Consider the following 27,321-nt stretch of genomic DNA (forward strand, 5'->3'; position numbering starts at 1 on the left):
TTTTCTTGGACCCATCCCCTGGGATGTTCTGGAATGTCCTAGAATGTTCAGAAGGCAGGCTTGCTTGCAAACTGGCCTAAGTTTCTTAAAAATATGCGCAGGAAAACAACTTTTCCAGGCATTGTGGCAAACAGTTTTCTAGCACGTTCAGGATTTTGAGCTGGTGAGCTCCTATTCCATTGTGGGACCGTGTGCAGGCCATGTCAGGGCCCCACCCATCTTCCCACAGCCGTGTACACCAACCTGATTTCTGCTTGCTGACATTTGTATTTCTTTGCCTGAGAGGTTTCTATGGTTGCTAGAGCCCTCTCTGCGAAGACTAGGAGAACCAGAGAACTCAGGTCCCCCAGAAGCTCCCTTCCACGAGTGAGTGGTGGGAGATGGTATATAAATACTCCAGCTTCCGTGGCCCTTGGGTGTGCACTCTGAGGAGCATTCTGCACTGGCTCCCAGAGTTTCCCCAGGAGAACTAAGCTGCGGTCACCCGTGGTTTGATCATATACCCTTTTTGGCTGCTTTCCCCCACCCATCCCATTTTCTCTCCTCCACTAGAACTTCCCGGGATCTTCCTCCAAATAAATTACTTGTACTCACCTCCTTGTGCCCGGGGCTGCTTCTGAGGAGCCCAAAGTAAGGCAGATGATAATCGCATCAGCCATTTACCAGCACCTAGTATGGCCCGGGCAACCCCGAGGGCCTGATAGGAAGTCCTGGAGTCCCCAGTCGCCCTGCGAGGAGGGATTCCCAGCCACAGTTGACAGGTGAGGACACGGGACTTGCCCGGGGGCCCAAAACAAGTACACTGGAGTCGAGGCTGGCTCCTTCCACCACACCTGAGGCAACACTCTTAAGAGCAGGGACTGGAACTGGGTCTGCGTTGCCTCTACTTCTCCCACGCTGAGTCTACAAGCAGGAGATGCTCAGTAACCACGTCCAGCCAATAAGTATCAAATGCCCAGTGCAGCTAAATAAGTCCTTTTACATGGATTACCCAATATCACCATGACAACAGGCTCGGGAAGTGACTATTGTCATTATCACCCTTATTTTATAGATGAGGACCCTGAGTGGGGGAAGGGACCTGCCCAAGGCCACATGGCTAGTAATGGACGAGGCCCAAGTCTGTCACCTGTCCACCATAGGGATGGATGATGCAGGTGGACGAGTGAACCAAAGGAAAGAGGAGGGAGGACACAAAGCCACGGCCTACTTTGCCAACAGCTGGGTGACCGCGCATTGTCCCATCTTGGAACATGTCTCTGTCACACAAAGGGTAAATGGGTCTATTCCCTGTGAATGATCTGTTAGCCCGCAGCTCCATCCAGCTGCTCATTAACACAATAAAAAAATATATCAAACGAGCCTTCTGATTCCCAGTTCCCGGGGGCCCAACTACATAACTTGGAAATGACTCTTTAGTAAGTCTGATCAAAGGCTGGTTGTTCAGTAATTAGAAATCATGGCCTCTTCCTCCGGGCTTGGGGCTCATAAACAACAGTTGGATGAGCTTTTTATTTGGGTCGGACCAAAAACCTAGAGGGATCCATTTCCTCCTAATTTACACCCATTTCAGTGGGGAAAACAGCAGGAGGTTGAGTTTTGGCTCTGGGAGACCCACTGGTTCCCTTGTGTGCTGCAGGCAAGACGTGAGGGAGGGAGCACACACTGAAGCGAGCCCCTGAGCTGCCCGTGCACCAAGAGAGACAAGCACCTTCCAGAGCGGGCATTAGAGCCAGGACCAGGGCTGGGTGGGCGTCCGTGAGACCACGGATGGGGCTGACCATCCAAAGACCCCTCAGACAAAAGAGGGTGGGTGGTAAGAAGGTTCATCTAGAACACCAACTGGTTCCTTCATTGAACCATTCAATAAATATTTATTGAGGATCTAAGTGCCAGGTACAGGGATCAGATGGTGACTAAAAAAGATGATGCCCGTCCTTAAAGATAGTCCAGGCCAGGGCGGGAAGATGGTCCGTCCTGGGTGAGGTGGGGGCATTGAAGCCCAGAGTCAGAGAGGGTATGGGCGCACCTGCTGAAGAGAAGCAGTGTGGGGGCAGAGGCCAGGCGGACCTCTCCCCCGGAGCTGAGAACAGAGAAGTCTTCATCTTCCCAGAATCACTGGGAATACACGGCACTTCTGGAAATGCAAGTTGCCGATCCAGCTGTGGCCTCCAAACCCCGGCTGTGTCCCTGCTCTCAAGCTCTCACATACTGGAGGTTGGTGCCCAGGAACAGGAAGTCCTAAGAGAGACAAGACAGGACAGCTTGTCAAAAGCATCCCCTATGCCAAAAAAATGCATCTCCAATATATAGGGAGGCCCACGTCGGCGGGAGCATGAGCTCTGCCAGAAACCAGGTCAATGCATAAATCTTGAATGTGCCTCCATCCCCAAGGTCTCCATAAAGCACAGCTTTTTCCAGCCACCTTCTCAAAGGTGGCAATTTATCTGTCATTTCCCAAGCTACTGCTGCTTCCTGGCAGGCCCCATAAATGTCCTTTGTGTCGCCTAAATTTTCTCTCCTTCGCGAATAACACAAAATTGTGCACCACTGAGGTTTACTCTCCTACCTCCTTGGAAGTTTCCATCACCCGAAGGGGCGGAAACTCTGAACTGGAGGCAAAGTCCAATTCTCTCCCACAGTGATCCAGCCCTTGCCTTTGGGTGTCAAACAAATGACCTCAAAAGTCTGCTGAACATGAGAGTATATAATAAATCTTCTGATGATTTCCCATGTGCCCAGCTGAGGCCAGCTGCATGAATTGTCAGGTCTTACTTCAAATAACCAGCTGTCTGACTGCTTGTAAACTCTCAGCAGTAGGATGTTGAGCATCCCTGGGTCCAAAAGGACGTTGGATATTAGTCTTTCAAACACAGCAGTCGGTCATTGTGTCCATGTCCCTGACCATGCTGCTGCCCTTCCCTGTCTTTTTTTTTTTTTTTTTAAAGATCTTACTTATTTATTTGAGAGAGAGCACGAGCAGGGGGAGGGGCAGAGGGAGAGGCAGAGGGAGAAGCAGACGCCCCTGCTGAGCAGGGAGTCCGATGCAGGGCTCGATCCCAGAACCAATCAGGAGCTGAACCGAAGCAGGTGCTTAACTGACTGAGCCATCTGGGCGCCCCGGCCCTTCCCTGTTTTTAGTGACTGTTATTTGCTGGATGTTGACGATGTACCAGACACAATACATCATCTCCTTTACTGCTCATGGGGCTACCGACCCAGTCATCCCACCTTACAGATTCTACTCTAGAAAGATAACCTGAACCGTGGGCACAGACTGACCAGAAAATACTTGGTCAGAATAGTGGAGAGAATGGGGCGCCTGGGTGGCTCAGTCATTAAGCGTCTGCCTTCGGCTCAGGTCATGATCCCAGGGTTCTGGGATCGAGTCCCGCATCGGGCTCCTTGCTCGGCGGGAAGCCTGCTTCTCCCTCTCCCACTCCCCCTGCTTGTGTTCCTGCTCTCGCTATCTCTCTCTCTGTCAAATAAATAAATAAATAATTAAAAAAAAAAAAAAGAATAGTGGAGAGAAGAGTGAAGAATCAGATATATTCTTTGGTATAGAAATAGTTCAGTAAATGATGTCTCTGATGGATAGAACTGTCGGTTCTATTAATGGTTCTATGAACCTTCGGTTAAGCGTCTGCCTTCAGCTCAGGTCATGATCCCGGAGTCCTGGAATCAAGACCCCCACTGGGCTCCCTGTTCAGCGGGGAGCCTGCTTCTCCCTCTGCCTGCCCCTCCCCTTGCTTGTGCTCTCTCTCTCTGACAAATAAATAAATAAAATCTTTAAAAAAAAAAGAATTTAGAAGAAATTTTCAAAACTTACAACTGGCTCTCAGAACCTGCACTGTTGCCATGGCAATGTTTTCAAACTGAGCTGGTCTTGAGATTCCCCCAGGTCACCCACAGGAGGGGTGCCACTTCTAAAGGACACGTGGGTGGTGGCATGGTGTCTAGTCATGCCTGGGGTCTCCCTCTCCCTTCTGAGCTGCAGGGCCGGGCTGGGTCCTGCCCACTGAGCTATGGCTCTGAACCTGGAAAACTAACCACCCCCCCAAATCCTCAAAAGCCCACCGGAACCCACTGACCTTGTGGATCTCGAGAACAGGGTCATAGAGCCGAATATCCTTGAGCAGAGGAAGGGGGAAGCCTTCTGCCAACTTCTCTGGAGGTTGAGGCATAACATGGAGAGAGATTTGTTAATAAATAACAACTATAAATAAAGTAATAGAAAAAAATAAGTTTCTCTCTGCCAACTCTGTACACAGTTTATTCCCATTTAATGATCACCAAAGATTACGAGGTAGATAAGACTATTATTTCCATTTTACCGATAAGGAAATTGAGGCACTGAGTGGCCAAGTAACTTGTCCTAGGTCACACAGCCAGACTGGGATATCAACCCCGGCAGGCTGCTCCAGGAGCCTGGGTTCCCAGCCCTGGTGCTATATGGGAAGAGTAGCAGGTATGGGGCAGCAGACGCTCATGGTAAGAAGCTAGTGGGCACCTGCTCTCTGCCCTCCACCCCCGTCCTGCTTTCTGTTGCAGCCAAATGAAGCAGGGCTTTGTGGAAACAGTGTTTAGGGCTTTATGCTTTATTATCTGACTAGGGAGTTGGCAATTGACTGGGGAATGTGGATTCAGAGACGGGCTGCCCTGTGCCCTCTGTATTAGCTTGGTCCTCAGTCTTTTACCTGCCATTTCAGGGTATAGGGGGCACACTTCTGCAAGTCCCTCCTTCTCTCTTAGAAGGAGGCTTCCTGTGCTCCAAAGAGTCCCTCAGTCCCTAACCCTCACTAGAGCCCCGGAGGGAGAGATCACCTTCAAAACGCCCATCTCATAGGCCGCTGAAGCCCAAAGAGGAGCAATGATTAACCCAAGATCACTCAACCTGCAGGAGAGCCCTGTTTCCCAGCTCCAAGTCCAGTTCCTTTTCCCTCAAAGAGCACTGTCTTCCTTGACATGGAAAAATCCCTAGCAACTCTCACCGTTGACCTTGGGGTAGAGGGTGTTGAGAATGTAGTAGTTGAGTAGCGCCTCCAACAGCTCCACCTGGTGGAGAACAGGAGAGATACACCGTGACCACACGTGCCATTTTGCCCACCAAAGAACTTCCACATGGCCACCCTGGGGTGGGGGTAGTTCTGTATGTGCCGACATGGCAAACAAGACTGAAAAAAGCAAATTTCAGATAGATGCCTACATCATGCTACTGTTTTATAATATAAAACTATTTTGAGATACACATTTATTTGTGTGCAAAGGGATAGAAACACTTGGAAGATTATACACCCAACTGTCTTTCCTCTAGGAGAACATCAAGGTTTGGCTTAGCTTTATCTTTAAGCTTTTTTTTTTTTACAGTTTAATTTTTTTTTCACAGAATGTTTTCCTGAATTACTTGTGTAATAATTTTTTTTAAAAAATTCAAAACAAAAATTATGAAATACAACTTTTAACACTCATCATATAGCTGGTATAGGGCTCAGAGCATTACATATACATCTGGTTCAATTTTTACAATAACCCTTTGAAGTTGCTATCACTGCCCCCATTTCACAGACCAGAAAACTGAGGCCCACAGAATGAAAGTGACATTTAGAAACGGGGCAGCAGGGGCAGAATTTGAACCCAGATTTATCTGATTCTATAGTTCTTGCTTTCTGCATTCCATGTTCTGAACACCTGATAAGATGACTTTTTGTGCATCTTTACATACGGATGTTTTACCTCATAGGACATTTTTACATGCCATGCACAGATGCAATATTAGTGTGTCATTATTCACTTCCTCCTTCATTCCCTGGAAGGGGTCATCCTTTGGGGTCCCTGTGGGCCGCATCTCTCCCTACAGTTTATGTGGTTGTTCCTACTTCGTAAATCCGTAAGGGAGGGTCTGGGCAGCGAAGGGCAAAGGGAGGCTGGCCAGAGGGGCCAGTGTGGGCAGGATGGTGAAAAGGAAGACAATTATTGCAGGTTAAGGTCTATCCATCTCCTCCTTGGCCTGTGAAGAGGAGCTGCCTTCACCCTGCCTTCCTTCTTGTCAGAAATCTCTCCCTGGTGTATGTGCTCTGGTGAGCGCTGTGAATTGTGTAAGACTGATGAATCACAGACCTGTACCCCTGAAACAAATAATACATTATATGTTAAAAAAAAAAAAAAAGAAGATAGTAGGAAGGGAAAAATGAAGGGGGGGAAATCGGAGGGGGAGACGAACCATGAGAGACTATGGACTCTGAGAAACAAACTGAGGGTTCTAGAGGGGAGGGGGGGGATGGGTTAGCCTGGTGATGGGTATTAAAGAGGGCACGTTCTGCATGGAGCACTGGGTGTTATATGCAAATAATGAATCATGGAACACTACATCAAAAACTAATGATGTAATGTATGGTGATTAACATAACATAATAAAATTTTAAAAATGTAAAAAAAAAAAAAAAAGAAATCTCTCCCTGATCACATCAGCCCACATTGATTTTCCCACTGTCTTTCTTACTTCAATATGGGGCCATCCATTTTGCCAGTTGTTCCTCCTTGTGGAAATCACCTCTTGGTTCAGCCTGCCCAGCAATTAATTCCTCTTGTTTTAATAACAGAGTCCCTATTTTCCCCTGGAGAACCCTCCTTTCCAATCTCAGTCCATATGGTTTCAGACTAGACGTCCTGGCTCCAGAAGTGTAGATGAAACCCATGTTTGGTCAATTGGCCTTGTCCAATTTCTAACCACAGTGATTGGCTAAAGAATGGACACATGACTCAGATTCACCTAAAGAGAGCTAGCATCTGGATTTTTTAAAAAAATTAAACTACAAAATTTTGAGGTTTTCCATCAGTGGGAAAAACCTGTCTGAGGATGAAGCCAACACAGATGAAAGCAGAAGGGAGAGAGGGGGAGAGATTCTTGATGCACTAATTTGAGCACCTAGATCCAGTTATGCCTGAAACCTCTTTTTTAATTTGTTTTTTAGTTTTATGACCCTATGAATTCCTCGTGTTGGCTTAAGACACTTTTAATTGGTTTTCTATTCTTGTAGTTAAAAGAATTCTGTCCAACAGACAATTTAATTATATCTTATCTTCTACTGGGATGTAACTGTTCCTTGGCCCTGTGTATCATGTCCTCGAGAACTTCTATACTTTTCTACAGCAGAGAGTAGCTCTTTTCATTTTTCTATTTTCTCCTATAGGTGCTATAGCATTGCTTAGTAAATATACTAAATTAGTTAATACCTTAATCACTTCATAAATAAAAACAATGATAACTTACATTGAACACTCCAACTTTAGACTCTTTCAGCTCCACTTGTATCCTATAATGAATCAGAGAAGATTCAGAGATGGGGGCATAATGCCCATGGCAAACCTAAGCAATGTAGGGGTCCCCAGAAAGGAGGTACTGGCTTGAGAAGACACAGAGCCAACGTAGGGATGGGACTGGAAAAGATGTTTAAGACCCAAAACCAGTGATACAACCTCATTGGGAAGACTCACAGAGGGGAGGTGGGTAGTGTATGTCAGAAAGTCAATATAGCTGATGTCGAAAATTTACAGATTAAGAAAAATCAGTATTAATAAATTCTTTAGAAATTTGGAAGTTATGGGGATTAGGTGGAAAGGAAGTTTGTGGAGGCAGGACTAGTGGGGGAAAAGAATTGGGCCAACTGAGGTAAAATTTAAGTTTCCTTCCCCAATGGCAGCCCCTAACATCGAGAAGAAGATCTACTCACATCCCTACCCCCAGCTACAGAAAATCAGCTACAGTGTCCAGATGGAAGGAACCCAGTTTAATGCCTCCATGTGGGCAGGAGGCTGACTTACTTTCCTGGTTTCAGGAACCCAGTGATCTTGCTGGTGTTGAAGGTCAACATGGCGGACATATTAGTAGCCTGGAAATTCCAGTAGAAGAAAACTGGTTTAGATGAGAAAGGCTGTCATGTACAGGAATGATAACTATTAGGACTAGCTGTTTCCTTTAAACAAACAACTCAGTTAGTTAAAGCAGGAACTTGTTCACTAGACTGTGGACTCCCAGAAGGCTCATCATAGGTACTCAATACATGTTTGAACTTGGACTTGAACACTTTTTACCTTAAGTTTCTGACTATGATAGTGATTGAACTTTGAATAGACAGACTACCAAGAGGTGTAGAGTGCCTATCTCTGGAGATCTCTAAAGGCATCATTTCTAGCTATCTCAGGGCTAAGAGTCAGTCCTAGGGGTGATAATAATAAAAATAATATTAATAATATTTTGTTTTAATTTACAATATATTAATAACAACAAATTCGACAACAATAACAACAAAATCAAATTGCAGATATAGCATCTAGGAGCAATTACCCTTCCAGAAATTTGTCTTGTTGAGTTGCAACCCTGAAACATCCAGTGAGCAGGAACCCCAAAGGACTCAGAATCCCTTTGCTCTTAGGGTTTATTGAGAGAGACCCCTCTCAATATTTAACTCAGAGGGACTTTAATATAGGGAACTGGTTACACAAGTGATGGAATTGCCAAGAAGCCAAAGAGAGCTAGAGGGGCAACTTAGAGACTAGCAGAGGTAGGACGCTGCTTCCACCCCAGGACTGGAAGAACAGAAGTAGGGACTAGGGTTATGGGAACCACCATGGAAGAGACACACTCACTGCCTGAGCCTCTGTCCAGGACAAAGACAGAGGAAGAAATATTCGGCTTCTTTCTTCCTCCCGCCCTCTAGTCTCTTGACAGTGTTTTCCATTGGCTGACTTGGTTAGAAGTCAAAGTCCAGGGGAGCCTGGGAAGTGTAGTCTTCATGGGTCAGATACAGATGCAGAGCAAACAAGTCAAAGACCCTGATGCCTTCCTCCCAACAATAGCTCCGTCTCGCTTAGTGGGAGATACATACATTAAGCAAATAAACCTGCAAACAGCTACATAGGTATCTTTATGATAAATGCTATGCCGAAAAACAATAGGGTGCTTTAAGAAAAAAAAAATGACAGGGGGCCTAAGGTGGTAAGAGGCAATCAAAAAAGTCCTCCTTGAGGAAGTGATATTGAAGTTGAGATCTGAAGGAAAGGGGGAGAGCATGCAGAAAAACGGAACAGCATTTGCAAAGGCTTTGAGCCTTACCACACCAAGCTGGAAGACAGGCTCCTTGGCAGAGCTGGGCAGGAGCACAAAGGCTTCAATCTCCATCAGGGGAGTCAAGGACAGATTCCCAGGGCTGAAGTTCAGGAATGGGGCAGAGGCCATTGCTCCCTGGAGCTCCAAGTTCATGTTGGGGTACAGTCTGGCTAACTGGGGGCAGAATGAGGATATTATGTCAAGAGAAGGAAATATGCAGGTTTGCCAGGGGGATCCCGAGGGAGTCAGAGAAAGCCGAGAATGCTTTTTGATTGATGTTATTTTCACAAAATGCTCTGTTCCTTTTCCTCTTAATGGTGCACCTGGAGATCTTATCTTGCCCTGTCAGACATCTGGAGTCTGTATATGTACTTCACGGCTGCATTGGGTTCCATCGGGCACGGGTACTGTAACTGATCTAGCCACAGTGAGCATCAGGTGGTCTCCAAGGTTTTGCCCTTATAATGATCATCCCTGTGAATACCCTTGGCTGTTGGGGGGAGGGGTACGTTCCTAGAAGTGGAATTGCTGAGTCAAAGGGCAGGATGAGTATTGTCAAGCCTTGGATGTTCGACATGACCGCCTGTCTGAGCTGCGCCTTGGAGGGGACTGGGGAGGTGGAGGAGAGGACAGTGGATTTCTGTGGGATTGAATGAGGAGCTTAGCCCTGTGATGACAGAGTTGCTGTAGCAACTGCTGGAAACAACCCCAGGTCCTTCCTGGGAGACTGGTTAAACCAGCTACGGTGAGTCCATATGATGGCAGGCTGGATGCCCATGAAAACATGAGGGAGGAAGCTCCTTTTCTACCTCTGCAGAATGATCTCCCGGAACAGTGAGGCAAAAAAAGTAAGGTACAAAATGGTGTGTATGATATATCCCCATTTGTGTACAAAAATGGAAAAGATTCACAGCATTTGTTGGCATATACATAGAATATCCCCAGAAGGAGGTAGGCTCTGGATGGGAACTGGGTGCTTAGGGGCCAGGAGTGGATGAGAAATTTTCCACTCTAGAACCTTTTATGTCTTTTGGATGTTGAACCATGAGAATTTATTATCTGGTCAAAACATAATTTTTAAAGCACCAAGAACAGTGCCTGGTCCCTAGTATGCCCTCTGTAATTGTCTGATGTTATTAACTAAGGTGTATTTGAGGGGACATGTTGGCACTCCTTGGGATTTTCAGATATCGTCGGCAAAAGACTGGGCAACCCCGGGTCCCAGAGACACAGGGCTCAGCCCTCTGTTGTTGGGCTTTGGAGAGAAGGGGCCCCGAAGCCAGCAGAATGAAGGCCCTGCCCTCCCTGGGGGTCTCACTGCCGGCCTTCTGACTCTTAGTTAAGCCAAGAGTAGCTCTGTGGTTTTAAAGGGAAACTCCTGGAGGCTAGTGGGCTTGGCCTGCTCCTGCCAAGGTCTGAGAGAAGGCTTACCCTGGGGACGAAGGGGCGGAAGGACTTGGTGGTCAGCCGGATGTTAGAGCCAGGGGGAACCTGCAGCAAAGAGACACAAAGTTTTAGGGTGCTCCCGCAGGAACTGAAGGTCTGAGAAAGATGGGGAGGTGGAGGGGGGGGATGCTCAAGACTGCAGCTTCTTTGACTACCTGGGTTGCCATAGCAATAGTGAGATGCCTGCCCAGCACTCACCACAAGCACCAGTTGCCAGGGTCCCGGCTGCTCTCCTTGGCACATGGGTGACATGTGTGACACACTCAGAGGGTCCGTGAGGGTGAGATTTGTAGACATAAGGACCTAGGTATGGTTCCTGGCTTTGTTCCCCTGTGGTCACAGGCCAGTCCCTTCACCTCTCTGAGCCTATCAGGTCATTGTGAGGGCTAAATGGGGTGGGGTAAACACAGCGCCTACACAGGGCCCAGCGCATAGCTGTTATAAAACACAGCTATTCTGACCAATCCACTAAAAGAAAGGACAGCACCACAGGTGGGGTGCCTTACTCAAACATGATAATAGAAGCAAAAGGCCTGTGCAAGGGTGAGAAATCACCCAAAAGACCACAAGCCACCCCACCCACCCACTAGACGGGCCCCCATCTATTATCAGAGCCAGCTGGACCATCCAAGTGGGGCTGCGCTGTGTTTCCCTCATCATCCTGACATTGTTCACGAGGCCTCAGCTTTACAAAAAGCTACAAGAAATAATCTTCTGAAACCCAGAAATTTTAAAGAAACTTGAGAATTATTAAAGATGCAATCCACTATAAAATTTAATATTCCTTATACAAAGCCCCACTTGAAACACTTGTCTCAGAGGTAAGTCCTAGGAAGACCTTGTCTCTCCTTTCACCACGAATCACTAAATCATGGACATTTTCTACTTTGGCTACAAGGAAGCTCTCAAGTAGAATTTTTTATTTAAAAAAAAAATCAACTTATGGGCATGGTGTTGTAACTGTGCTTTACTTTTAACTTGGTCTTAATTTCCTATTCAATATAACTTTATGCATTTATTAGTGTATCTATTATCCTGCCTCATTTACTAAATTTTTTAAAGTTTTTTTTTTTTAAACCTCTACAAACCAAGCAGGAGAGAAAATATGAATTAGAACAACAGGTCTAGATGGGGGCAAAAGTAAAATCCAGACAGGGAAGTCATAATCTTTCACAGTTCTAAGGGAGAAAGGATTTTGACTCGAGCTTCCTGGCAGCCAAAGTGAAAAGGGAAATTGTGCTAATTTATGTATTTCCTTGTCTGAATCTTTCTTCTCAGTAACTTCCTATTTCATTGACGTAAACGAGGTGGGAAGGAAAAAAGGAAGAAGGACAGGTTACCCTGTCATTTGTGAGTGCTATTCTGCCACCATCCTCACCATGTCATCTGTGATGGAGAAATTCAGGAATCCTGCCTCATGATAAACCACGCTGGCTGTGTTGAAGACATACTCAGAGATGGCAAAGTAGACCATTCGGTTGTATTGCTCAGGAAGGCTCATGACAGGAGCAAGGAAGCTGACTGGGGAATAGTGATCACGGTTAAAAATTTCACCCTGGAGAGAGAAATAGGATGCATTTGAACTTTTCAAAGTCTACCCCAGCACTGGACATCTGAGCTAGGCAGTTGTTTATATACGAGGTGGGGGCACTGGCAAGTCACTGTCTGAAACTACCATTAAAGGTATTTTCCTTTGGGTCAAAGTGTTGTGTGTCCAGAATCTGTAAATGAAAAGCTCCCCAACTTTGGCATTTTAACCCATAGTACCCTCTGCACCGCCTAGCCCAGTTCTGATTGACCTCACTTGCATGGTGGTCAAGAGGAAGGAGGGGAAGAGGGTGGGTTTCAAGGCTGAAGGCTTGTAAGACAACTGTTGGAGCCCTGATCCCCACCACTCCATATTGTCCTGCCCTCAACACAGCTGGAACCCCTGGGGAGATGAGGACAGACCTGAAGCCAGAAAGATGGGAGGCCCCAAGTAAGGACTTGCCATGAGGGTATGCTATGCTGGGGCCGAGCCTACCCACACCCCTGCTCTAGGACTCTCACCTTAAACATCACATCCAGCATTTGGGCTGTTGCCCGAGGGGCTTCCATTAAACTGTAATCAATACCAGCGAAACTGTCGATCTCTGTTTTGACTGTGAACCAGGAGAGGGGCAGGATTAGGAGCCAGGTGATGGGCGCTCTGACTGATCCACACGCTTGTCATGTTCTTCAAGGCCCCCTGCCCCTCTGCCTCAAGACCTTCTACCCAGCCCAGCCCCAGAGCAAAGAGCTGCTCCTCCAAGAAAGAGAGGACATGGTTCTATTGTCCCACTGGTGGGTTAGCCATGAAGGGGGTGGTATGCTCCGCCTGGAGCCTGAGTGGGTTCCAGGGTCTCTCTCTCTCTCTCTCTCTCTCTCTCTCACACACACACACACACACACACACACATCTGAGGGCAGGAGGAGCCCAGTTCTCGCAGCCCCTCCACACCTGGAGCTTCATGCCAAAGAAGCCACAGAATGGGGAGGATTCTCCAATCAAGCGAGTTGTTCCCCAGTTTCCAACTGAGGCCTTGATCTTCAGGGAAACTGGCCTCCTATCAACACACAGGACCAAATAACCAGGAAGGTCAGGCCATGTCCAGAGGGCCCAGAAACTGCCCTCCAAAGCCCTAGGGGAATGGAAGTCCTGTGTCCCATGCACTAGGTTGTCTGTGGCTGCCTGGGCCTCCCCTGAAAGACAGCTGCCAACAAGTGAGGGTAAGACCCGGGGGCCAGGGCCTCACAGAATACTTTAGACACATCCATAGGATGGAACACTACACAGCTACTAAAACCAAGTCTGTGGCAATCATTTTGGAACACTGGAAGGATCCGATAATGCAGAACCTACGTCTGCTACATCAGCCTGCAGTCGCTCTCCTAGGTATATATGCAAAGACATGTGTCCATATGTACTAGAATATTCATAGCAGCACCACCCATAATGGCCCCAAAGTGAAACTCCCCAAATGGGCTTCAACAGCAGAATGGATAAACAAAGGGAGGGACACCCACACCGAGGAGCGGCACCCAGCAAGGAGAATGAATGAACTCTCTCTGCGCAGCAGTATGGATCAACTTCATCTTTTAAAGTTGAGCAAAGAAAACCTTCTGCTCTTGATAGAGGACTCAAAATACTACGTGGTGCCATTCGCGTACAAAGTGCAAAACTAATCTTTGCTGGGAGAAGTTGGGATAGTGGTTTTCCTTCAGTGGGGGGCAGGGGCAGGAGCTGGGAAGGGTTCTGAAAACCCCATCATGTTCTGTTTCCTGCGCTGGGAGCGGGGACGTGCCTGTGCTCAGTTTGGCAAAATTCTTTAAGCTGTTCACTTATGACTTGAACACTTTTCTCTCTCTATAAACCTCCACAAAAAGTTTTTTTTTTTAAAGATTTATTTATTGAGAAAGAGAATGAGCAGGGAGAATGGCAGAGGGAGAGGGAGAAGCAGACCCCTCGCTGAGCAGGGAGTCTGATATGGGGCTTTATCCCACGACCCTGGGATCGTGACCTGAGCCGAAGGCAGACGCTTAACCGACTGGGTCACCCAGGTGCCCCAAAAAGTTTTTTAAAAATGAGATAAATTTATGTGCGCTAATATAGAAAGATATCCAAGGTATGTAAGTTACAAAAGAAACAATGTCTACTATGTGTAGACTGATATATGTTCATAACTTGGCACATACACATGTATTCATGAATGAAAGGAATATATAATGAATGCATGTTTGAATGATCATGTATATTTATATTTTTATATACAAAAGAAAATATCTGAGGGGTGACACCCCAAACAGGGGTTACCTCTTGGAAGAAAATTTGGGGAGGAAGGGATACTTAAAAATTATTACCTTCGGGGCACCTGGGTGGCTTAGTCGGTTAAGCATCTGCCTTCAGCTCAGGTCATGATCCCAGGGTCCTGGGATCGAGCCCCACATCAGGCTCCCTGCTCAGTGGGGAGTCTGTTTCTCCCTCTGCCTCTCTCTCTGTGCTCTCTCTCTCTCAAATAAATAAAATCTTTAAAAATAAAAAATACAAAAAATTAAAAAAATTATTATTTTCTATACTTCTGTCCCATTTAATGTTTTATAAGGCATGCTTATGTGCTTATATAAATTAATAGAGTATCCCGGGGATGGGTGGAGTAGCCTACCTGGCAGAGTTTGGAGATAAGGCTGTAGGTCTGAGGTCACTGAATTCTGGAGCATTTTGCAAATCTGAAAAACACAGGAGGAGAAAGCCTGAGCAGGTCCCCCCAGCTTTGGTCTGCCACTGTGCTAATTGCTGTAGTCATCGTCGTTCATATATTAGCCCATTGATCGATTCCACAAAAATGTATCAGTGCTCATCACGTGCCATGTGCCAGGAAACAGAAATGATCAAAAACATGCAGGTCCCCATGTGGACCTCAATGGGGCCCATCCGGCGGACCTTTCCAAGTTTTTCCTGGGGCTGGACATCTGAGCTAGGTAGTCAGCTACCCAGCTGGGTAGGGTACCTTGGCTGGAGCACTGCCTGAAATTCCAGCCTGAAAGATACTTTCCTTTGGGAGGTGCTGGCCCCCCCAGAATTTAGAATTGAATAGCAGAACTAGACGGTCAGTAGAAATACATAAGTGTGTACTTAGTAGATACTTCTCAAATATCATCACTTCACAGGTTGGCTGGACGGATCTGTATTCCACGTTTCTCCACACACTTCGTGGTGGCCACTTGAGTGGCATGCTTCTCAAGATGAGGGAATGCGTGTTCCCAAACCTGGTGGCTATATTTGCTCTCGTAATCGCTTGGAATATTTATTGTGTAAACCAATGAAATATGACTGAGAAAACCTAAGTACTTGGGAAAGGTGAGCTGCTTAGAGAAATTTCTTGGTGTGCACAAGAAAAGGCTTAGGAGGAAAAAAATCATAAAAATCTAGAAGGATTCGGCACTGGGATTGCTTTGCAAATGACTTCGAATTCTCATTGTGGTTAAAGAAATCTGAGCTGGAATTTGTAGCAAATCAATGTTTCATGCACGAAAGACAAAGTCCAATGTCAATCAGGAGACTATTTTGAAAGAACAGTTCTGGGCCCTGTGTCACAATATGACAAATGGATTTATATTTACTTTATCTTAAAACATTTGCAGTTACATGTAAATATTTTCTTTGTTCGTGCATGTGTGTGTGTGTCCCCACGGTACAAGTTGTTTTGATTAAGCGGCCACCACCTTCTGCTCAGACGGATCCACGTATATAAGGAAGGAGAGGTATATGGGGGCTGGGGGCTCCATGAGCATGGGAGGTGGCATTTTAAGGGCAGGTAAAAGGGTGAGCAGACATGAATCAGGCATGGGGATGTGGGGAAGCTCTATGCTGGGGGTTGGGCAGGCAAGAGGTGAAATCTTAACCTCCCTTTGCAGACAGCTTAGTTTTGGGAAAGGAGTTTGGTCTCAGGTTGTTGCCAAAAAGCAAAGAATGGAGTGGTGAGGGACAGTCACAGTTGATTTCACGGGAACCAGGAAACTGCTGGCCTCAACTAGAGACTGTTCTCTTATTGATTTTCCTTCAGACAAGGGCCCATCAGATCTTCCTAAAGGCCCCCCTGGATGCCCCACCCCTGAGGGGACTTGCCTGATGGGGGAGGGAAGGCCTTCGGCCCTCAGTCCCAGACTCATCACAGGACCTCCTAGAGAGGCAGGTTAAGGGTGTTGTAGGTGAGTTAAACAAACCTGGGTTCAAATCCTGTCCAGTCCCCCACTGGCTGTGTGACCTTTGCAGAATCTCTCCCTGCTTTTGAGTCCTCACCCACAGGATACAGTGACAAGGCCAAGTGCTTCCCAGGGAGTTTTGGGGGGTGAGGGGGCTGAGACAGTGGGTCTATATGGCCCAGAGAGCAAACATGCAGGAAGTGGTTATTCTTAGCCCTGCTGGTCAGATACCATCAGTGGGGAATTTGAAAGATCCTGTACCAGGCTCTTCGTTTTCCTAGAAGAAGGAAATTTCTGAAGACCCATAAGGGTCAGGGATCAAGTGAGATCTCCATCTTTCCCAAGACACCCAGCCCCTAGAAGGCCTTTGGTATAAGCTGCTCCATATTCTAGGAAGTTCGAAAGCTGACTCAGCTCCTCACCAGCAAGGTAATGCACACCGCTGAAGAATACTATGTCCTACTGAGAAAAGCATGGCAACATGGAAATGAGGTGCTCAAGAAGGAGGCTGGCATATTTCCCAGGCTCACCTAGACCCCAGGACCCCAGAACAAGAAAAAGGAACAGAATGCAGTCTGCCACTCCCCATCTCCAGGGTCTGTCTGCTATTCCCACCTCAACCACCAGGGGCACAAGACCAGCCGTGGGCCTCAGTGGAGAGTGTGTGTGTGTGTGTGCGTGTGTGTGGTGTGTGTGTGTGTGTGTGTGTGTGCATATGTTGTGTGTTCCTCTTTCCTCCTGAATGACCTTCTCCCTTCCGAAGCACAGTCTTTGCTACAGACACAGCTCCCGGTCCATGATACCTCAGAAATGGGATTTTTGGGGTGAAGTATTTGTTAACATGAAACCTCTTTGTTTTGTCAGAGATTTCAAAATTTGGGAGATTTCACATTTTTTTAATGGGAAAAAATGACACTCTGTGCTGCCTTCCCCTCCAGGGCATGTGCTTATGAGCACAGCCAGGTAGGAACCAGGGCTCCAATCTGGTTCTCACATTTCCCAACTGTCCTGTTTGGTGTCTGCAGGCACCTAAGTGCTGATTCTCTTTTTGGCCTTATGGAGTGCAGGGCATTAGGGGGCGGGGGCCAGTGAGCAAGGTCAAGGAGAGGGAGGGGCAGGAGTCTCTGTTCGCTCCCGCTGTTTTACCATTGGCTGAACATCGAACCATTCTCTGCCTCACTAAACACACTTGGAGTCCAGGGACCTACATTTTGCCCCAGTTTGGCCACGCTCCATGACCTTGGGCAAATGATTTGTCCTCTCTGGGCCTTGGGCCTAAATATGTCTGGGCCAGTCAACCTGGCCATCCAGGGCCAGAGGCCACTGAAGGTGTCCACCTAGCCCTTGAGTGACACAGCAGATGCCAGAAGCTTGGACATTCCTACCTTGCTCTCCAATACTCTGCGGAACCTGGACTCAACCTGGTTGTGGAAGAGATTCAACAGCCACCTAGGGAGAGAACAGTGGACGGTCAGCTGTGTACCACTGAATGCAGGGACAGTGAGGCAGGAGAGAAAGCCTGGCCCTGGCCTCTGACCAGGCTGGTCCCCAAGGGAGCCCTCCTCACCCCATCCTGGGACCCTGCTGTGTCTCAGAATCCTGGAAAGGATGAAAATGCAGAGTCCCAGATCCCAGCACACTCGTTGATTCAGCGTGTCTGGCATCCCAGCCACCTGCTGCCCCTAATCAGATTCAGTAGATTTAGGGGAGAGGCTTGAGAATCCATATATTTCTAATCAAGGAAACTGAGGCTCAAAAATATGTCCCCAAAGACTTGTAGATTGTCCACACACTGTCCGGAGGCCAAAAGCCCTTGTGTTCCTCTAACAGATTTCATTCATCTGATGGTGGTCCCCACCAGTATTCCTGGCTCGAAGCTGCATCTGTTAATCTCAGCAGGGTCCCCCAAAGAATGACCTCCAAGTGCCTGTGATGTGCCCCTGCATTACACCTGGACATATATATTTATCAGAGGCCAGGCCTTGGGCTGGATGGGCCTCAGGCTGCACCCAGGGGTCAAGCGGGCCAGTGTCTCAGTGGTGACTTACCCCAAATCTCCCGATATGTCCACCTCCACATCTCGAATGTGGCTGCTGCAGCCGGGGGCAGTGACGGTGGGCCTCCCAGAGGGCTCCCTGCCCAAGACAAGGTTGACCGAAATGGTAATGCCCTTGACCTGCACATCAAAGGAGCCGTGTAGTTTCCTGGAGGAGATAAGAGAAGAATTCATCCATTCCTAGACTAAGATCAGCCACCATTTGTGGGTAAAATATGAAGCTCGATTCTTACCCCAAAATAAGTGGAGCTGGAATAAAAATTTAATTGGGAAAATTATTACAAAGTAAAGATTTATTACAAATAAGACCATAAAAGATCAGGAAGAAAGCCTGGGTCTAGTTATTTCTGGGAACGGGTGAGCAAAAGCCTTTCTATGTAGGATCCAAGTCTCAGGAGGCTTAAAGGAAATGGTTGATAAACTTGACAGCATAGAAAATTAAAACTTCAGTGAACAAAAAAATGCCATATTCAAAGTTAAAAAAAAAAAAGAAAGAAAGAAAGACCCTGCATGGTGAGCCAGCCAAAGAGCTAATTTCCTTAATACACAAAGAACAAGCTCATACAAATTAATAAGAAAAGGACAAAACAACCCAAAAGAAAAAAATTAAAAAGAGGGATCAAAGATATCAAACAGGAAGTTCAATTGCAAATAAGCATATGAAACATTATTAAAAATGAAAATAACAATGATGCCAGTTTTCACCTGTCGGATGGAAGTTCTGAAGTTTGAGCAGGTATGGGTAAACAGAGGTCCCAGGGGCTGTAGTGGAAAGAGCACCTCTGGAATATAGACTGCTGGGATCCATCCTCACGCACATGTCTTCGATCTTGGAATTTTACTTCTAAAGCTTTACTCTGCAGCTCTTCCCGCCCAGATATATGAGTGGGGCAGCTCATGGAAGCAGCATGGGTCATAGCAAAAAGTGATGAACCACCTAAATGTCAGCTAGTAGGGACAGGTTCAGTAAGTCATAGGCATCTATGCCACGCAGGCTTTAAAACAAATGAGGGTAGGGGCGCCTGGGTGGCTCAGGCAGTTAAGCGTCTGACTCTTGGTTTCGGCTTCAGTCATGATCTCAGGGTCGTGAGGTCGAGCTCTGCATTGGGCTCTGTGCTGGGTGTGGAGCCTGCTTGGGATTCTCTCCCTCTCCCTCTCCCCCACCCTGCCCCTTCCAAAAAAAAAAAAAAGAATAAGGGTGAATGTGGTCTATCTACACAATGAAGTATTACTCATCCATAAAAAGGAATAAAGGACTAATGCATGCTACCATGTGGATGAGCCTCAAAAATCTTAGGATAAATGTAAGAAGCCAGACACAAAATGTCACTAATGAGGTTTCTTCCGTTCTTTTTTGTATTGAATCTTCAAATATGGTGTTTCACGCTTATAGCAGATGTCAATTTGTACCAGCTATTTTTCGAGTACTCAGTGAAGACACGTGGCTAGAAGTTACTGTATTGGACAATGCAGGTCTAGGAAAAGAAGGGCCATATGCACCCCAATGTTCATAGCAGCAATGTCCGCAATAGCCAAACTGTGGAAAGAGCGAAGATGCCCTTCAACAGATGAATGGATAAAGAAGATGTGGTCCATATATACAATGGAATATTACTCAACCATCAGAAAGGATGAATACCCAACTTTTACATCAACATGGAAGGGACCGGAGGAGATTATGCTAAGTGAAATAAGTCAAACAGAGAAAGTCAATTATCATATGGTTTCACTTATTTGTGGAACATCAGGAATAGTATGGAGGACATTAGGAGAAGGAAGGGAAAAATGAAGGCGGGGGGCAGAATCAGAGGGAGAGATGAACCATGAGAGACTATGGACTCTGAGAAACAAACAGGGTTTTAGAGGGGAGGAGAAAGGGGGGATTGGTTAGCCCGGTGATGGGTATTAAGGAGGGTACGTACTGCATGGAGCACTGGGTGTTACACGAAAACAATGGATCATGGATCACCACATCAAAAATTAATGATGTATTGTAAGGTGACTAACATAACATAATAAAATTTAAAAAAAAAAGTATAAATATGGTCAGGTCACCCAGAAAAGACTGGTCAACCCTCCTGTTATGGGCTGAATTTTGTGCCCCCACCCAGATTCATCTGTTGAAGTCCTTAACCCTAGGATCTCTGAATGTGACTACATTTGAGGCAGAGCCTTTAAAGAATTGATGCCATTACAATGAGACAACTGGGGGGACACCTCACTGGCTCAGTCAGTGGAGCATACTGCTCTTGATCTCGGGGTTGTAGTATGAGCCCCACGTTGGGTGTACAGATTACTTAAATACATAAACTTAAAAAAAAATGAGGCCATCAGGGTGGGCCAGAATCCAATCTGACTGGTGCCCTTATAAGAAGAGGACACGGAGAGACACTGGGGTGCATGCACACAGAGGGACGACAATGCAAGGTCACAGCGAGACGGCCATCATTTACAAGTCAAGGAGAGAGACCTAAGAAGAAACTAGGCCTGCTGACACCTTGATCTTGGACCTTGGATCTCCAGAAGTGTTGTTGAAACCACCTAGTCCGTGATATTTTAGTATGGCAGCTCAAGCAGACGACCTACCTTCCATCCAAGGACCCTGGAGGTCAAGAACAGTTCAAAGTGCTAGGGAGTTCGTGCCCCTGGGAGCCCCCCTTGACCAACGGCAAACAGGAAGAAGGGGTCATAATGGCTGAGTTAGGGTAGCTCAGAGGTGTGCTCTGCCTGTATGGTCTCCAGAGGTCCCCAGGAAGGCTGAGCTCCAGTCAGCTGCTCAGCTGACTTCCTTCCCTCCCTGCCTCCCTTTTCCACCCCCGTGGATGTTTCCTTAGGTCATTTCCCAGATAAAGTACTTACACTTGAATTCTTGTCTTAGGGTCTGCTGCTGGGGAAAGCAAACTAAAAAGACCCAAAATTCTCTCATTTAGGTCACCCACAACCCTATCAGGGAAGCATGAGAAGGGAAGAGACTCAACTAAGAGCCAGGCCTCCAACCCCTGTGGGCTCTTTCCATCCACCATGGGGCCTTTCTGATGAGCTAGAACACCTTGGACCCAAGAAGGATGGGACAAAGGCCAAGGCCAAGGGCCCAAGAGCCTGGGAGCAGAGTCCACTTACACGAATGCTTTGCGCACCTTCCACTCGCCCTGGACTCTGATGAAGGAGTCAGAGATGGTGAGACTCAGACCCTGGCCGGGCAGGGGCATCAGAGCAGAACCACGCAGCTCACAGCTGTGGATGCTCAGGCTGAGGAGAGAGACACGGGGAGCACGGCGTCAGCCCCAGCTTGGCTCCAGCCTCAGCGGGGCTCTTGCTCCCGCCCCTGCCACGCCTCACTCCCACCCCGTGGGGACTTGGCTGGCAGAGCCGGCTCCAGGCAGGCGTGGGCACCCCCACTTCCTGAGCGCCTGAGGCGTGCTCTGTGCTGACCATGCGGCCATGCTAAGCGCGTTTCCTCCTTTATGTCACCTGCGCCTCTCAGAGGGGTCAGCGCTCTTCTTGTTCCCTGTTTACAGAGGGGGAAATAGAGATGCATTTGCCCAAAGTCACACCATCGGGATCAGAGCCCATGAACGTCATGATCCTGGGTGGGATCTGGAGTAGGGCACATCGGCACACCCCTTTGGGTTTGCAGCTCCTTCTTGGAGCCATCCTCTCCCTCGAGAGATCCAGGTGGGGATTGGATTCAGGGAAGGCCGAGGCTGGCCCCAAGAAAAGGTACAAAGTGCTGGGAGAAGCAAACCAAGACGACACATATTGTGGGGCCGTCAGTGGGAAAACAGTGGTCAAGTTCCATTTGATATGCCCGGCACGTGGTAGTGCTCAGTAAATGTTTGCTAATGGACTGAATTAAAGAAAGAATGAGTGGAGCTATCAATGGTAGTAGGCAGGCAGGGGGTGCTGAGCTGTGACTCGACTGCCCTCCTCCGTCGCCTGTTCCTCCACAAGTGTTTTATGCCTTTTTTTTGGCATCAGCCGTCCATGTCTAATGATCCTTTGAAGACTCAGCTCAAATGCCACCGCCTCTGGGAAGTTTTCCTTGACTCCCCTGGGTGGACAAACCTTAGCTCTAACAGTTGGGCTACTATATTTAAAGTTTAAGGTCTATCTTCCCTCCCGGACTACATGCCGAGGCCAGACCGAAGCCTGGATTTTCACAGAGTCATCCCCATTTTGCAGATAAGGAAACCGAGGCTCAGGTCACACAGCTAGTAGGTCTTCATTGATATTTGCTGGATGAATGAATAAATGGGGGAACCTAATTTCCTCCCAGGACTTCGCTCTGAATGCCGCGAGGAACTCTCCCATCGCTGCCCCAAGGAAGTCCTGGGGTTCTCCCTCCCCGCCCTCCAGAGCCCCACCCCTACCCCCAGCCACCTCAGGGCCCCAGCAGAAGGGAGCCTCACCTGTGGAACTCAAAGTGCCCTCGGCCAAAGGGCTTGATTTTGAAGTCCCCAGTGAAGTCAGGCAGCGTGATTCTGAGCAGTTCCTTCTGCAGAACCACCGACCCCTCCCTGGCCACTGTGGACAGGAAAAAAGCAGCGAGTCAGCCTGGCCTGCCTGCCTGCCTCCCCTCTAAACACTTCAGTGGCTTCCACCTGCTCTAGGGAGAAAGGCTGACTTCCTTATAAGCATTAAAGACAGTTCCAGACTATTGAGCCCCTGTTGCGTACCAAGTGACATGAGAAACAGGAGCATCACTGCATTTCACGTGGTGCTGTTATGTGGGTGCCCAATTTGTGGGTGAGGGAACAGTGTCTTTGTCAGCAACCCCACAAGGGGAGGAGTGCTGTGTGCGTGGGTGGGTGCTCCTCTGTTCTGTCCTTCCCAGCGTCTAGCCTGTGCAGAAGACACTGTAGGGATTTGAGGGATAGAATCCTGGCGCCGGCATCTCTCTAGCAGGGTGACCTTGAGCAAGACTTCAGCTTTACCTTCTCCATGGCAATGGCAACAGAACTTTTTTTTTTTTAATTTTATTTATTTATTTGACAGAGAGAGACACAGCGAGAGAGGGAACACAAGCAGGGGGAGTGGGAGAGGGAGAAGCAGGCTTCCCGCCGAGCAGGGAGCCCAATGTGGGGCTCGATCCCAGGACTCTGGGATCATGACCTGAGCCGAAGGCAGACGCTTAACGACTGAGCCACCCAGGCACCCTGGCAACAGAACTTTCTTTACTGGGCTGGCATGAAGATTAAAGGAGATCACTGCAGAGCACAAAGGGGGTGAGGGGGGATGACATGCACTCCTAGCTTTGGTGCGTGGCCCATGCCAGGCACTCAGGCCTGGAACAGCAAAGTGGGGTTTATGTTATTAAAAATATGGAAAGGACCAAAATATCCAACTCTAGCCAACTGGCTAAGTGAACATGGTACAATCAATCACACAGTGGAAAGGAGCCAAAGGCAAATTTTGCCTGATTTAGGATTTCAATATAAACAGCTCTTACTAGCACTCGTTGTTTGTTCGGATATATGAGGGACCCAGGATTCTGCCCTCAAGGAGCGCATGTGTACACAGAAGACCAGGGGCCTCCTCTCTTTCCAACTGGCACTCCTCCCTTGAGAGAATGCCCATGCCAGTCCTTCTGCCAGAATGCTACTGCTCGTCCCTCGCCAAGTGCCACTCATCTTTTGTACCGCCCCGAACCTCCTCCAAGAAGCCTTCCCTGATTTCCTTTCCTCTGCTCCCAACAACCCTACCTGGGGAAATGTTATTACCCCATTTAATAGATTAGGCAGTTGAGGCTCCACGAATGTGAGGAGAGCCCTGGTTCAGTTATCGTGGGGAGTGCTGTATAGACGACTCAGCTCCCTACTCTCTGGATGGATGAATTCGGACGCTTTGTTTCAGCATCTTTTTCAAAAAGTCGTCCTATTTTTGTTCATTCTCTAAAACGGACATATACATAAAAGACATTGCCAGATCACTTTTAAATGTTTCTGCGGCCACGTAGCCAGCCCTCAGAACCAGAGACGGCACAGTCCCAGCACCCCCACAGCCTCCCTCCTGCCCCCTCTGGGTCACAGCCTTCCTCTGGGGGTCACCACCATTCTGCCTTCTAGATTTAAGACATATGTTTTCAAACTCTATCAAGAACTTTCTGGTGGAATTGTCCCTGTCAGTGGGTAGTGGCTGGGTTCATAACACACCTCTCTTGTCTTCTGGCGGCTCCCCCTTCTCAGCTCACCTTCCCACTCTCCTGTGCTGTATCCTGGAGACTTTCTCCCAAATCAACGCTTGCTCCAAATCCTTCTCCCTGTCGGCTAGTAGGGGCCCCCACTCAGACAAGTAACGTGCCCAAGTAGCTCCAGAGAAGTCTGGCGCCCAGCAGGTCGGCCAAGTCCAGCCAACAGCCACATCCTCTTACCATACTCTAGGCCCTTGTCGGTGATCCTGGCCACCAGGCCGGGGTTGGTACCCAGGGCGCCTGGAGTGGACGTGAGCAGTAGTCTCAGCAGTAGAGAGGGCAGGACCTGAGCCATGGCCCTCATCCTGGATTCCCAGTGCAGTGGCCCTGGCAGGGCCTGCCCCCCCCTTAAGTAGCAAGGGGCCTGGGGCAGGGGTGGCTCCTGAGCGGGGGCGGTTCCTGGATCGTGGCATCGGGAATGGGAGGCACAGAGACTGGAACTTGCTTGCGACATTGCTGGGGTCATGGGTCATGCTTAGAAGCCGGTTGCTGCTGCCCCTGGTCAGAGGGTGGGTTGGCCTGGCCCCAGGTGACAATCTGTGTCCACCTTTCCCACAAAAAGACCCCACATTCGTTTCTGGGAAGGCCCGGGGTTACAGACTGGGAGGCTCAGGGAGGTCATGGCACTCCCTCAAGATCCCACACCTGGCAAGTGGTGGAGCTGCGAGTCAAAGCCGGGTCTGGCGCCAGCCAAGTTCTTACCTCTTTTTTTAAACAAACAGAGTTGAGTTTAAAGAAATCTTTCTGCCAAGAAACCAGGCTTTCTCAAACCTTGCTGGTGGTTACATTTTCTGGAAGGCAACTTGGTAAATCTTTAAACGCTTGCATGCCTGGTAACCCTGAAGTCCTGCTTCTGGAACGTCAGTACATCCTGACATCAGTGTGCAAATATGCCACTTCACCAAGGTGCCCATCGCTGCGCTGCATGGAGCAGGCAGGCAAGCAGTGGGACCCAACCTACAGGGTCCAGCAAGAGGACACTGGCCAAATTAACTATGGTACATTTAAAAGTGAGGCTGCAGAAATAAATGTATTTCTTGATCTGGAAAGATGCTCATGAGGGGCAGTTTCCAATGACACCGTATAGTGAAATTCTGTACCAATGTTTGCCAGCCTGGAAAATTTTTAGCAAGGAGTTATGAGGGATTGTCTCTGTTTAGATGGGCCGGAGTGTTTTAAAAATCGTTTTGTTTGTTGGTATTTAAAATTTTTATTTTCTTGGGGGACATGTTGTATTCGCAGTAAGTAAAGATAATAAAATTTCATTGAGGAAACAAAATTTATAATAAGGATTGTGCTTAATTCATAGGGATTCCTCCCCTCTCTCCCCCCTCCCAGAGATCCTATATTTGTGAATTTTGTTCTGCCCCCACCTCCAGGAAGCCTTCCCTGATCACCCCCACATTTCCCCGGATTAGAGAGAGGTCCTCTGCTGAGGTCCCAGAATATCTGCATTTTCTCCATCATAGCAGTAACCACTCTGCTTTTTTGTAACTGTGGTCCTTTAAAAATATGTCCACAAATTCTTTTATACTCTTTTCCATCAAAAGGTGGAGTCTCTGTATCCTCCCCCTGACATTGGGTTGGGTCTCTGTGATCACCTCAACAGATCAAATGTGGCAGGAGTAACAGTTTCTTCCCAATGGGTCATAAAAGGCACTGGGATTGGTTAAGATCAGAACTCCACCCCACCGCCCCCACTGCCGTGGAACACAGGGAAGCCTACAGTCTGGATCTCTCTGCTCCTCTGTCCCCTGTTGTTGGTGTCCTTTGGGTTGAGATTTGTTGGGGGTCCCTTGCACACCACCCTCGGCCCCAGCCTGGGAGCTCCTGAGGGCAGGGCTGAGGCTGCAGAATCCCGTGATCCCTGCAGCATGGGGAGGGAAGGGGCAGGAAACCAGGAGCTGTGAGCCCCTGCCCCGTGCCGGACCCCACGCTGGTTGTGCATATACCTCTCGGCCCTCTAACGCATGTGTCTCTGTCTCATTTTAGCTGAAGGATCTGACGTTCAGGGAGGTGAAGTGATTTTGGTCACCGTCACCCAGCAGGGATTTGAATCCAGATCTGTGGATGCCATTCCAAAACGATGGTCTGGGAAGGCTACTCTGAGGTAACGTGCTGAGCTGAGACCCCAAAGATGAGCAGGAGCCAGCCTCTGGAGGAGCCACTGCAGGCCGAGCCGAGGGCAAGGACAAAGCCTGGCAGCGGGCAAGGTCTCCCCCTGCGCCAGGGGCATCTGCTTCCCGGACTCAGCCTGCAGAGGTGGGGAAGGGGCCCTGGGCTGGGAGCTGGAACCATGACCTAAGTTCTGACATGGCTTAGCTCCTGCCTGGTGTGTGACCCTCAGTGAACCCGTGTCCTCCTTGTGTCTCAGTTTGCCTCTGTAAAATGAGGGAGACAGGGCAGGTGACTCCAGTGCGGAGTAGGGGAAGACGGTTTGGAGAGTGGGGACCGCCTGGGGACACCAGTGTCACTCCCCTGGTAGCAGTCTGAGGATGTCCCAGACTGGGGGCCGTTGGCAGGGGTGAGAATTCCCACAGCGGTGGACTTCAGACCTTACACCTGCCCAGCCAGCCAGCGTGCCACATGACGCTAGGCCAGGCCTCCACGCCCACAGGTGCCCGCCCGTGGCTCAAGGTCCCTCCTGGTGACCTGGGACCCAGCAGAGGCTCCGGGAACAGCATGACTGCAAGGCTGCTCGGAACTCCTGGGCCTTTCTTCTCCCTGGCTGTCCACCCGCTGCTGGTGATTGATGCATTCTGATTACTAAAGTGTTGGTAGAAAGAGTTTGGAAAACCCAGA

The 27,321-nt window shown here is 48.4% G+C and overlaps 1 protein-coding gene across 3 annotated transcripts; it reads right to left on the bottom strand.

The window, feature by feature from the left end:
• Positions 1-1,846: 1,846 nt before the first annotated feature.
• Positions 1,847-24,854, bottom strand: LBP (lipopolysaccharide binding protein). 3 transcript variants are annotated; one of them, XM_081832793.1, is made up of 15 exons: positions 24,700-24,853; positions 22,739-22,853; positions 21,450-21,578; positions 18,322-18,477; positions 17,659-17,722; positions 14,734-14,797; positions 12,602-12,693; positions 11,931-12,107; positions 10,538-10,597; positions 9,113-9,280; positions 7,822-7,889; positions 7,271-7,313; positions 4,992-5,055; positions 4,092-4,168; positions 1,847-2,241 (listed from the first exon to the last, which is right to left on the bottom strand). In XM_081832793.1, exons 1-15 carry the CDS (start codon positions 24,821-24,823, stop codon positions 2,197-2,199), a joined length of 1,446 nt encoding a protein of 481 aa, XP_081688919.1. In that variant the 5' UTR covers positions 24,824-24,853; the 3' UTR covers positions 1,847-2,196. The 3 variants fall into 3 exon arrangements, with proteins under 3 accessions (XP_081688919.1, XP_081688920.1, XP_081688921.1); XM_081832794.1 differs by lacking the exon at positions 12,602-12,693 and having other exon boundaries at positions 11,931-12,073; positions 24,700-24,854; XM_081832795.1 differs by lacking the exon at positions 21,450-21,578.
• Positions 24,855-27,321: the final 2,467 nt, after the last annotated feature.

The sequence above is a fragment of the Leptonychotes weddellii genome, chromosome 10, assembly GCF_054177405.1.
Source record: "Leptonychotes weddellii isolate Sample4059 chromosome 10, ASM5417740v2, whole genome shotgun sequence".
NCBI classification, from domain to species: Eukaryota; Metazoa; Chordata; class Mammalia; order Carnivora; family Phocidae; genus Leptonychotes; species Leptonychotes weddellii.